This window comes from Dermochelys coriacea, chromosome 8 (assembly GCF_009764565.3).
Source record: "Dermochelys coriacea isolate rDerCor1 chromosome 8, rDerCor1.pri.v4, whole genome shotgun sequence".
Lineage (NCBI taxonomy): Eukaryota > Metazoa > Chordata > Testudines > Dermochelyidae > Dermochelys > Dermochelys coriacea.
In genome coordinates this window covers 55,033,716-55,046,699 of record NC_050075.1, presented here as the reverse complement: position 1 = coordinate 55,046,699, position 12,984 = coordinate 55,033,716, and the positions used below count along the sequence as shown (strand labels likewise).

General features: G+C 42.6%; 1 protein-coding gene across 7 annotated transcripts in view; it reads right to left on the bottom strand.

Annotated features, from left to right (window-relative positions):
- Positions 1-12,984, bottom strand: part of SMG7 (SMG7 nonsense mediated mRNA decay factor) — a 103,352-nt gene that overhangs the window by 3,036 nt on the left and 87,332 nt on the right. For 5 of the 7 annotated variants that reach the window (XM_038412970.2, XM_043491059.1, XM_038412971.2 and 2 more), the window contains 8 exons: positions 12,056-12,200; positions 9,699-10,081; positions 8,419-8,790; positions 6,483-6,632; positions 2,827-2,907; positions 2,062-2,221; positions 362-532; positions 107-255 (listed from right to left, as the gene is read on the bottom strand). In XM_038412970.2, coding sequence (XP_038268898.1) covers positions 107-255; positions 362-532; positions 2,062-2,221; positions 2,827-2,907; positions 6,483-6,632; positions 8,419-8,790; positions 9,699-10,081; positions 12,056-12,200 — 1,611 coding nt within the window. The remainder of the gene's footprint in view (positions 1-106; positions 256-361; positions 533-2,061; positions 2,222-2,826; positions 2,908-6,482; positions 6,633-8,418; positions 8,791-9,698; positions 10,082-12,055; positions 12,201-12,984) is intronic. The other 2 variants (XM_038412974.2, XM_043491061.1) reach the window with 1 other exon arrangement.

Below are 12,984 nucleotides of genomic sequence, written 5' to 3'. Positions count from 1 at the left end.
TGAAGTCTCATCACCCAGATCTCCACACACCATAAATACATTTAGGAAATAGGGGAATTACACAACAGCACTAACACCTATTTTCTTCTCTTGAAGTTCAATATACCTTCAAGCTCTCCATGAGCACAGCAGAAGAATCCTCCATAGTGGGGCCATGGGCTGCCCAGGTGCCACTGGGAGTGCTGGTCTGGTGCCAGCTGCTCTCCGAGGAGGAGGATGTTGCTGGGAGATAGTCCAGCCCAAATCCACCCATTGCTAAAGCAAACAGAGACTGGTTAAAAGTGCATGCAACAAAAAGGCATTGCAAAGCATCAGACTAACTTGGGGAGTATTTGCCCCAGGACTGGAACCTAGCACTCACCTGGTTTATCCGTTTTCCAACGGTCTGCAATCCTCCTGTCCCTGTTGTCTGGCGTCCCAATAGGTCCAAAGTTGGAGAATGGAAGAGAATTGTGGTTATGAGTTGGAGGGGAGCTTGGCAAACTGCTTGGGTTGGAGGAGTGAGGAGACTGGCTGGCTGGTGTTGAATGATCTGTTGAACAATATAAATCAAGAGAGTAAAAAATGTTAAAAAATTGGTAAGGGTTTTCTGCACATCTGAGAATGTTAAACTCTGCTACAATATCTGCAGTCACAAGGCTTTTCTCTGAGCCAGGGTCAGTTTATTCCTTATTATATTAACTTCAGGATTTGGAAATCTGCCAACTGTAATGTGAATATGACACCCCACAGTAGTAGAATAATTTATTTGATAGCCAACTGAAAAAAAACGTGTGCTTACTTGAGAGCACTGGAACTCTCCTAGCAAGATCTTTGTGCAGGACTTTCTAGCCAATGGAATGGAGTTGGCCAAACTTATTTCAAATATGTTTTGGGTGCAGTTTTCAGTGTTGAGCCTCTGTTCACAATCTGAAATTTGCCTATTTTGTAGTTTGATCAAAGCCATTGTTTTATAAAAAAAATGATTTTCTTTCTCCACTGTCTCGATCATTTTGCAAAGAGTCTGGCATTAAGTGATGAATCATCAAGTTCAGAAAGTCTGACTTGTACAGAAATCTGCGATAACCTGAAAGGAATTCAGACTTGTACTGAATACCAAACAAGAGGTGTTGAGGAAGTGTGGAATATTGGCAGATCTACCTAGTAGAGGAGAGAATGTTACCTAAGGCTAGATGAGAGCCCTATAACATAGGGTAGCAGGAGGCCACTTAAAAGAAGAGGCGAGGTGATAGAAAGCAGAAAGGAGGGTCTTGCCATAAGTCTTACTGGAATAGAGACCACTCTGCAATTGCATCTTTTTAGACTGAGTAACTTCTACCGTCACATCTCATCTAGCACCCCCCACTTCCGTTCTGCTGCACAAACTAACCTCTTCCGCAGCTGTTGCCATTTGGAAGAGTGTTCCCATCTCTCGGCTTCAGCTTGCCATTTTCTGAAATCAATTTTTCCCTTCCTGGCCTATGCCTCATTTCTACTCTAACCGTATTACTATATTATGGTCTTTAAAAGGTGACCTGTAAAGGAAAAATGCGTGCGTGCATTTTTCTGCCTCGGTGATATATTAAAGCAGCACTCCACCCTATATCCTTTACTTTTGAAACATCAGGACCATGAAATCTAGTCTTCCCTGATTTATCTGAAGGACTTCCTGGAGGACTAGGACAGAAGCCGCAGGTGTGTCTGAATCATTAGAGCTTTTCTCCCAAATGTTTGTCAGTAATTAGAGTTAAATAAGTGTTAATAAAATAGCTTGGAAAATGGACTACAATTTCTTGCCCCACTCATTTGCTCAGGTTTCTCTCTCTCAATCTCAGAACCCTGTAATTCTCTGGCATTTGTAGTCTTCCATCAAAAAACAGGGTACCAAAGACATCAAGCAGTAAGAGACTTTGAAAAAGACTTTCAGGCCTCTTTATATATTCTAAAGAAGCAAATAGAAATTTTTCGTTTGCAGGTCACATTTAACAGATAATACAATATATATCACAATAGGTATAGAAATAGCTTCTGTGCAGCCTTCTGAACTACTGTGCAGGAAAGAAGCTGTATCAAGATTATTACCTGAGCTTGCTGGAAGGGAGGGAGACCAGGGCGTCCCTTCAAAGAGAGAATATAGTGATGTCTCCTGATGGGCCATTGAGGGAGTGACTTCTGCTTTTGTGCTGGTATTCAGGTTTTTCCCATATACCTCATTGAACATGCTGCTGTTTGGATATCTTTCCTGCAATATTAAACAGAGGAGTTTAATCTGAGTACCAGACTTATTTGAAACATTAAGGCTGTGGAAAGAACTTGAGGTGTGGGTTCAAACACTTCATGAACTCCATATTTATTCCCCCTTGCCCCATCCCCTTTATAATCATTTTACTTATATAAACTATCACTTCCTGAATCATCTCCCCAGCTGTACCACAAAATCCTAACTTGGTCTGTAACTGGACAGTGGACCATGCTCACAGTAGCTTAGTGGAAAACATGGAAGCAACAGATGATGAAAAGAAGGAAAAATACATGCACTAAGGGCCAATCCTGGAGCCCTATATAGGCAAGACTCCCAGTGAAATCAATGGGAGTTTTGACTGTTGGTCTGCAGAATCAGGCCTAAGAACAAACAAATGAGACAAGGGGACCAGACAGTGTTCCTGACGGCTCAGAATGGAAAGACCCAAAAAACATCTACCTATAGGAATAAGATTACAGCTGGGAATTCCTTTCCAGTTGTGTACATTTTTGGAATTAGTGTAACCACCCTGATTCTATAACATGACCAGAGCTGAATGGAAATTTCCAATACTGAAGGACTAAGAGTTCTCGGTGTTTACATACCTGGTTTAGGGAGAAGCCAGTGAGGGACAGGAAGGAAGATGACTGAGACATCAGCTCCGATGGTTTTTCTAGTAGGGACTTCTTCGGAGATCAAAAGGGAAAGATGTCATTAGATGTTTATTATATTTGTGAATGAGAGAGAAAGCACATTATGCCACATTAAGGACAAGTTGTTTAATCACCAGAATACTTTAAAGCAAGTTGTTAATCAAAAATATTTTACAAGTTGTTTTCCAACATTGGGATGAAGCAAATATTGATACATGCAGAAGAGTGTCACAAACCCATCACATTAACTGAAATCCAGTTAATGCCTCAGCACCAGCAACTACACCAAGTTTGAGATGAAATCTCAACCAAACCCGTTTTATGATTTGTCATGCTGGATTAGGCCACTGGTTTATCAAGTCTTGGTATCTTGCTTTTGGCCTTTGTCAGTAACCGATACTTCAGAGGAAGGCAGTCCCCTCTACCAATAAAGAAGACAGCTACTTGTGCAATGTTATATATTAGGAGAGCAAGAATGGGAGTGTTTTACGCCCATTTTCCCAAATGATCAGTTCACCTCCTTGGCAAGAGATTTTATCTTTATTTGCAGCTGTGCCAAGTATGTTAGCTGTCACAAGATAATTCAACTCTTTTAAAGAAAATATACATCTACTTCCTGAAGGATCAAGATGTGACTATGTGGTATATGCTTTTTTAATTAGTTTTAAAATACTCCTTTAATGTCAAGTGTTCTCTTGTTCTCATCACGACATGGGGTAAGGAGGAAGAACTGATCAATTTTTGTGATGGCAGGGTTTCCCAAACCTTCATAGGTGGGGAACCATTTTATAGACCACTCCACTACCAGTCAATTATCTGGACCAATTCCCCTCCCACATGTAATCATGTAACACTCTGTGAATGAGCAGAGACTATTGCCAGACAAAGCTGGAGTTAAAGAACACCTGTGGGTTCAGCTAGCCCCACCCCGTTATACCTGCAGCCAATGCCAGGCCTGGAGGGGGGAGAAAAGAAGGGAATCAGTCAGGGGCTGACTGGCGAAGAGGCAGGAGCTCTCCGTTTGCCTGCCTGAAGGCACAGACTAGCAACCTGCCTGCCAACACAGCCACTGGAGGCAAGTAAGTCTTCCCCTGCCAAGGGGAACCTACAGACCAGCCCCAACTGCGGGAAAACTGGACTAGCAGGGCCATGCCCCAAACTAAAATGATTTGCAGGTCCTGAAGCCCTCCTCACAGCAGGAAGGAAGGTCCATCTCCCCTGCTTAGGGGAGAGTGACACAGGATCCTGGGCCGGTACCTGAGGGAGGAGGAGAGCTCAGGTCCCCCTTCAGCCCTCCCTAACCAATGATCTAGCCACTAGGCTGTCTGGCCACCGAAGGCCCTATCATACACCCCTTTAGGAACTATAGGAATTACTTGTATTACATTCTGTATGTTACTCTAAGTCAGTAGTCTCCAGCCGGTTGATCGTGATTGACTGGTCGATCCTGGACACTCTCCCAGTCAACTGCGATCTCCAGTGGTGTAGCGGGGCTGTTAAGGCAGGCTCCCTGCCTGCCCCAGCCCCACACTGCTCCTGGAAGCGGCCAGCATGCCCCTGCGGTCCCAGGGGTGGGAGGGCAGAGGTCTCAGCACACTCACTGCTCCTGCCTACAAGCACCGCCCCCGCAGCTCCCATTGGCTGGGAACAGGGAACTGTGGCCAATGGGAGCGGTGCCTGAAGAGAGGGGCAGAACGCAGAGACCCCTGCCCACCCCAGGGGTATGCTCTTCCTTTTCCGGGAGCAGCGTGTGGCTAGAGCTGCCCAAGGTAAGTGCCCTGCCCCCCCTCCACCCCCCCCCACACTGCTGGGCCTGCTATACTCATGCTACTCCTGGTCTTAATGCTGCAGAGCCATTCAGAACCTTGAAGGGGGTGGCACTTACCTTTGGGGAAGGGGCAGGGTAGATCCTGGGTTGCCCTTAAATTCAAAAAGTGATCTTGGGTGTAAAAAGGTTAGAGACGATTGCTCTATGTATTTAAGTTTCTTATGAAGCAGTTTAGCAGCTAGAAACAAGGAGAGCCAGTACAATGCCAGCAGTCACCCTCCACAGACAGCAGGGAATCTCTTGTCATTTTTAACTGCACACCCCTCAACTGAGTCCCCACTAGTTTTTCTCCCTTCTGCCCTACTTAACTGCTAGTATTAAGGAGTTAGCAATAATGCACCTCAAACCAGCATGAGGCATTTTGGCATGATGTTCCCATTTGGAACAGAGGGTAAATGTGAATCAATTTTCAGGAAGTTGGATCTGTTCACATAATATAAAAATTTATGTGCCGGTGGGCAGCGAGTGCCACAGAGTTCAGGATGACTGTATAAGTCACAAATGAATTGTGTGTGACAAAGTCAAAATTAAAATTGGAGCATCACTCAATACTTTGTTAAATTCATTTAAAATTATTTAAAATTAAATCCTCTGGATTACACTGCAGCCTGCATTGTAGTCCTTCCCTAGAATTTAGACCTTCATATCAGGAACATCTTTGTGTTTGATCCTGTCAAATGACCAGGAATTCCCCAGTCAGTTTTCTAGTAAGCAGAGGCTAGCTTATTGGGTTTTGCCAGGGTGACAACTTGATACTTTGAAAAATGTTTTATAATTCAGCCAAATGCTAAATTTGGCAATTCCACACCACTCAACCGGCACACGAACAAAGCCAGCCTCTTTCCACTTCTCAGCAAAGATTGGTTCAAATACGGGGGAGGGGGGGATAAAAGCTTTAAGAAGAGGGAAATTTGTTTTATATATGCGCTGCTGGTTGTTCAGAATTGTGTGAAGACTTTTCTTTGATTTATTGTATATTATGTATGAATCAGAGGCTCCCAATGCATTCAGGAGACGTGCCTCTTCATTTTATAAATCTAAGTATTACTAAGACTTCAATATTGTCACAAGATATTCTACAGGGTTTTTAATCAATTGCAACTTTAAACTACAATTGCCATAATAAAAATATGAAATAATGCTTTGATATTCTGTTACTAATTCACAACGTTCAGCAGTTTTCAATGGTTCTCCCAGTCAACGTCAATTAAGAAGCCTCTAGTATGCTATTAAAACATAACATTCAAGATTTCCCACCAAACCTTATTGTAATCTACAAGACTGAAAGTTAACCTTATTCTTTATCCATATACTTCCAATTCTTTTCTAAAAAAGTATTTTCTTCCTTCTGTGATCTTTTTGCATTTTTAAAAGTTTTCATGTTATATAACATCATATTGTTTTCATAATACATGAAAATCATATGATTTTACATATGGATAAAATAGAAACTTGTGAGTAACCAAGCCTATTCCACTGGGGAAGGCATAGTTTTATAGATTCTGGATCAACGTTTTGCTTGTGGACTTAACACTTTTAAACAAAGCAATTATTTTGAATTCTGAAGAAGCCAAGAGTCCAGGAACTGGATCAATAGCTATTCTATTCTTTATACATCTCCCCCTCAATTATCCTGAGCTAATGAGCCATCAGCTTGTTTAAACTCGCAGGCAGAGACTAACTCAACAAGGGAAAACAAAATTTCACACATCTTGCAACTTCACAGAAAAAAGATGCCAGAATTAGAATGAGAAGCAGCAGAATTAAGTCAAATACATACAAAGAGGCTTCGTCCAGGAAGAGAGGCGAGAGGCCCCAGGAGAGCTGGGTAAAGATCAGGAGGATTAGAGAAAATCAGCTCTTCCTCCTCTTCCAAGGCAGCCAGACTCTTTAACAGGTCCGGAGGAAGCAGAGGGGAGCTCTTGGGGTCCTAGTGACAGAAAGGAGTAGAGTCAGATGCAGCAAAGGAGGGAAAAAGGAAAAAAAAAAAGCAAGAATATGAGTGAGAAGGGAAGCCACAGAAAGAGAATAGAAACTGTAATAACCTCAAATAAGGCAAGACGAACAGTGTCCAGAAGAGAGGAATATTATAAAGCAGTTAAAAAGGCAGCATGCAAAAGAAGCACAAGACCATAAAGAACAGCGCAACATAAGGAGAGAAAAAAGGAAGAGGGGATGGAAAGAAAATGCTGAACTGATATTAAAACTAATATCTTGTCCTTATTTGTCTTCAACAGAATGATGCAGTTTTACATCAAGTTGAAGTTTTCAGTCAGAGACTAGTAACTAATTTAGAGAATGTGCTCCCTGTTATATTAGTAACCTACAGATTAATGGATTCATTCCACATTTTGTAAGGCAAGGAAAACCCAGATCTGAAGTCTGGTTTTCTGATAAGAAAAGTCACCATATTTTCTATAGTCAATCTGTGTTTTGTTTTGTTTTTAAGCTGTAAGCAAATTAAATTTCTGTTTTGGTTATTTATTTTTATGGTTAAGTTTAGTTTTCATGAGAAAAACATTTCTACCTCTAATGGCCCTTACTCTTATGGTCCACAAGTGAATGTACCATTGGGCAAAAGGAGGTTTCCCTACCTGGGAAAGGGGGAGTGGACAGAATTAGCCATCTCACATTGTGTGTGTAATCATTAAATCAGCCACAGGTGGGTTGCGTGGCATAGTCTCTGCTCATGCTTCAAGCAGCCAAATCAAAAGTTGCAGCATGGATGAGATCCATGGATGGGGGTGAGGAGATCAGGACACTGGCACTGTTCCATCTAAAAACACAACCTGACATTAGGGCATGAGGCAGTTTCCTGGTCACTGTCTAGCTCTTCTCGCTCAAGGAACTGAACTGACCTCTTAATCCTCAGTACACTCACACAAATACACCTGACCCCAGGTTAAAAATGGAAACCCTGTTTCTGCCTCAGTTTCCTTGTAACCAATACCAAAAAGCATTTGCACCCCAGACTTCTCTTCAGAAGGACTAACTGAACAGAAATTAACCACAATATTTGTAACAGCAATATGAGGCACAACTGGATTAGTAGAAGCAAAGGATGAGTCTGGCAAAGCAATGGACCAGACAAGCAGGTCACCCATTTGTTTGGTGGAGTTTAAAAGGAAACTGAAGCAGGAGGCAATTTTTTTTAATTTCCAGCCTAAGTTGGATGTGTTGGTGAGTCAATGCACCAAAGATATCAAGTGCAGGTTAGCAGCTTGTTTAGAAGGCAGTAATTAAATTTCAATAGGTTTTTTGTTCTCTGCTCCTAGACAGTAGGATCTCTCTCAACCTGGTATATCACTAAAAGGGTCTCTTGCAGGAGGCAGGGGAGCCTGTCACCAAAATCAGAATGTGGCATGAATTTTCCATCAAGCAGCAAATTCTTGCTTTAGTGCAGAGGTTAATGTCACTTCTACACTGAGTGCGACCGACAGTACCATGAACCAACAGTTTCCCCAAGAATATGATCCCATATAATTAGACCAACTGAGTGGCAAATCCAGTACTGGTGGCTGGAATCTCAAATGAACCACTCTCCAGAAGGCAGTACAATATCATATTATCCCTGTTGGGGGTGGGGGGGTGGGCCAGAAACAGCCCCACATTTAGGCATTTCTTGCTAGAGGACATGGCCAGAAATTAGAGTTTCACATTTAGGGATATCAGAGTATTGCTGATGATCTTCACCACTTAACAAAATGTATGTTTACCTCAAAAGCCATCCTGGGCACAGTGTCCTGCTCTGGGCGGAAGATTCCTTGTGGTCGCTTCCCCCTGCGATCCATGTTAGCCTGTTGTGCCATCACTACCCTATTATCAGCCATGCCATAGGAGGAGTCCCAATAAAATTCTGGCATCTTGACTTCTGAGGGGTTGTGGTTATAAGGCTCCATGGGGAAAGGCTTCATTTTTTTCTCCAGAGGCTGCTGCTGCATCACAGGAGGCTGTAATGACTGTTCAAACAGTTTTAGGGGGTCCTGGGCCTGAAGATAATAGGGCTGCTTTACAGGCATGATCTTTCCCAGTGGGCCTTGGACTTGAGGAGGATTCCAGAGATGCTTTGATGAGTCTGCCTGTGGATACTAAAAGAGATGCACACTTTCACCATAAGGCATAAACAATGGATTACCATCAGAAAGGTTAACTGAGTGACTAACTGTTCTATTCAGACGTTCATTCCTGGTGGCCACGCCCACTGGTCGATTACAGATTCTCCTTTTATAAATCCCAGAGCGTTTCTCACAGTTCTTATTCACCGAAGTTCAGAATCTCAGTGAGCACTCACTTCACACTCCCTACTCAAGCTCTGAGGTAACATCTGAGAAATGTCATCCTCATTTCAATTTGCAGACTTCACAGACCTCCAATTGAGGTGCCTTGGGTGGTCGTGGAGTCTCTCTCAGCTACAGATTTCAGACGGAGCAATGTTCAAAAGGAGATTTCTCAAGTGCTGAGTGTATAACTAATGGATAGCAAGGAACCAATGTGGTGATGCATTTAACTAAAAAGGATAGAAGGGAATAGTTATGGGGAAAGATCCAGAACCACCCTCCTTATCTAGACAGGAAACCTCCTGGCTGTCTAGAAAAACCTAAAGCAGAAACATCTAGTCGAAAAGATCACCTTTTAGCCATCTGTACACATATGCAGAAGGGCGAATACATTTCTGCCATAAAAAACATTTCAGACCTCAATAGCTAGCTTTAATTATAGAAACAATAGTCCACAGCACCAAGCCATACCCTCCTGTACATTTTGGCCATACTATACTGGCCAAAATTTTCAAAAATAGGAGCTTAAAGTCCATAATCCTAAATCCATATTTAGGCGCCTAAAGGCAGGATTTTCAAAAGGATCAAAGTGACTTCTGCGCACAAATCCTATTGACTTCAGTGGGACTTGTGCTCCTATTTTGAATAATATTGGCCACTGCATCCTTCCCTTTCATGGATGCTTGAAGAATTTTATAGTTCTTATGTTTTAAGTTTACCTGCTGGAAACCAGAGTGGTGTGGTGGGCTCTTCCTTAGGGCCTGCACAGCTTTTGTAGGGGACTGTTGTTGCTGGGCCAGAGCTTGGACCTGTAATTGGCTTGCAGACTGTGCTGTTGCCTGAGCTGGTAAGGATGTAAGGGGTTGCTGGGAAGGTGGTGCTGTCTGTTGAGGTCCCTGGTTCATTGGCCCTGGTCCAGAGGGCCGCTGCTGGCTGTAAGGAATGTGGGACTGTTTCCCACCTTGCACCTGGTTTCCTGCAGAGGAGTGAGCTGTAGGCTGAAGAAAGGTTCCTGGAACAGAAACACCACCTGGGAAGGTGTAACCCGAGCTCATGGAGAAAGCCACAGGAGGAGGTATAACGTATGCTGGAGGTGGGAACCCTAGAAAACATAAACACACACATTTAACCATTAGGAAGCCACATGCCTTAAGCAATGCAGGATATGCATGATGGTTTTCCATTTACTGTGTTTCAGTCATGAAGACTGTAAATATGAGCTGTAATTCCACATTTGTGAGATTTTGTATTTCCCCCAAATGACATCCACACTTTCAAAAATCAGGGAAAGGGGTTTGATAATTTTATAGGGAAGTTCTATTTCTGAATTTTTAGCAGCTACCCTTCTAGTTAATGGTTATGGTCATTGGAGAGACCCCTGAAATTTCTCCACCCTAAATTTAAGCTATTTCTTTCTACTTTTTCTCCATCTCTCTTGCCTTCACCATCCTGAGATTTTCATACTACTCCTCTCAGGGAACTCCTCCATCCCACATTCTGTCTGATACTGAATCACTGCAATGCTGAAGGGAGGACTGGCAACCTATCAAGCTGCACCCCATGCCCAGATAGTTTATCCAAAGAGCTAAGTGGGTACAGACCTAAGTCAAGGACTGGAGACTAAGTCCTCCTTTCGGCAAGACTAAGGCTATGTCTAGACTACAGCTTCTGCCAGCATAATCTATGTCACTCAGGGAGGTGAACAAACCACCCCCGAGCGACAAATTACGCTAGTATAAGCGCTCACGTGCACAGCGCTATGTCGGCGGGAGAGCTTCTCTCACTGACATAGCTTCTGCCACTTCCAGAGGTGATTTTATTATGCCACCAGGAGAGCTCTCTCTTGTCAGCATAGAGTGTCTTCACCACCGATGCTGCAGCTGCACAGTTGCATCAGTGCAGCTGTACCACTGTGCATGTAGACATGGCCTAACTTCTTTTCTTGCAGTTCAGATTGTTGCAGTTTGGGGGGGAAGACAAGGGACTGAAGCTGCTCCTTCCAACCCAGATTTTCAGTTGAGTCTAGTGTAAGAACTGAGGGTCCTCTTTCTCCATCCCCACTTTTAGTCACTTGGGGAAGGTGGGCTCTGCAACTGCTCAATGGGCAAGCAGCATGGAGAAAGTAAACATGATAGTGGAACTTAAAGCCACAACATCCCTCTGTTTATGGGGTAAACCAAAGCCCTGAGAAACAGCAGCAGCAAGTCATAAGATATATTGTCTAAATATGCTTAAACATAAATATTAACACCACACCTTCTTCAGTGGAAACTTGGCTGTAAAGCATATAAAATATAAAAGATTAGCTATGCAGTTATGAGAGTATTGTGTACAGACACAAGTTGGGTCAAGTAATATATTTTATTAGACCAACTTCTATTGGTGAAAGAAAAGCTTTTGAGCTTACACAGAGCTCTTCTCCAGGTCTGGGAAAGACACTCAAGGTGTCACAGCTATCTAGAAGGTGCAACAGATTGTTTAGCATAAGGAGTTAACATGTTGTAAGTGACCATTCAATATGAAATAGGCAGTTAATACTTTTGCAGTTGCAGGACAAAAGGAGGGTTACTGGGTTATAGATTGTTGTAATGAGCCAAAAATTCAATGTTTTTATTGAGTCCATGATTTTTAGTATCTAACAAAGCTATGAATCTAAGCTCCCAGGCTCATCTTTTGAATACTTCACTCTTAAGTGAAGCAGCTTTGCTTAAAATCCTGTTTTACTCAGTTTGTCATATTATAAGTAAATACAAGAGCAGACTACAGCAGTTTTCATGTTATAAAGTTAGAAACTTGTCCAACAACAAAACTTAAGTGATGTGCTATATTTGCATGTAAACCATACAGACATCATGGCATGGAACATAATTCCAAAATATAAGGAACCCTATTTATCTCACTTTTCAGTTCAACTACAACCTCTGGCCATTATGCTTTAAGTCAGGTCCATAACCTGAAATGATTATTTTACTAAAACTGTTGGTGCCTTGAGGGATGCTTCAATAGATCTTTCATCACATGAATTTCTATGCAGTTAGTAGTAAGTGCTGCTTCAGATGAGAATCAGCTGATTTACCTGGCCGACTGGGAAGAGGAGGGAAGGCTCCTGGGTGATGAATGGGGATGAACTGGGAGTTGCTTGCCTGGCTTGGAGTCTGAGTTACTGGTGTTTTCCTGGCTTCGGACACTGGAGTTTTCCGCATCTCAGTCTGAGATTTTACCTATATCAAAAGAAATCACACAAAAATAGTTACAGAATTTTTGTCAGCCATCTACATCATCTCAGCTCTGAAATGGAAGGCCCATTCCAGATATATTTTCACTTTGTCCAGATAGTCGGAGGGGAAGAATGATCCAAGCAGTTAGGGCATGAGGACTTGGGAGATCCACAAGCTTCCTGTGCAACTTTCTGCAAGTCACTTAGCTTGTCTGTGCCTCAGTTCCCAGTCTGTAAAATAGGGATAGTAGTACTTCCCTACTTCACAGTGTATAAGAACAAATGCAGTCTGGAAAAGAAGCTGCAGCAATACTTTGCCCAGTGTATTGCTCCAGCCTAAATTACGCAGTATATATGCAAGGCCCTATATTTTATGCAGCACATTTGACCCAAATTATTTAAAGGGTCCCTCGACTGGTCCTCGTGGCAAGCCTCCCTACCCGAACACCAGTTCTCTACCACTTACTACTCAGCCCCATCCAGCACAGTATCTTGTGTTATTGGATATTAAATTCAATTCTATGCTGCCCCCACATTTTCAGGTAGTCAAAGGTTTTGTACTGCATGATGAACATTTAGATTTGGGGAAACAATTATGTAGCAGATTCAAAGAATAATGCAAGAAACTAAGACTGAATAACTACTTTATACACAGGGCATTGAGTATGTGTGATGTGCATTTTCATGCACATTATAATGTCTAGCCACTCACTTCCTCATTCTCATGCAATACAAAGTTCATAAATCATAAGGCTGTAACACAAGGGCCTACAGGACACAAGCCTGTA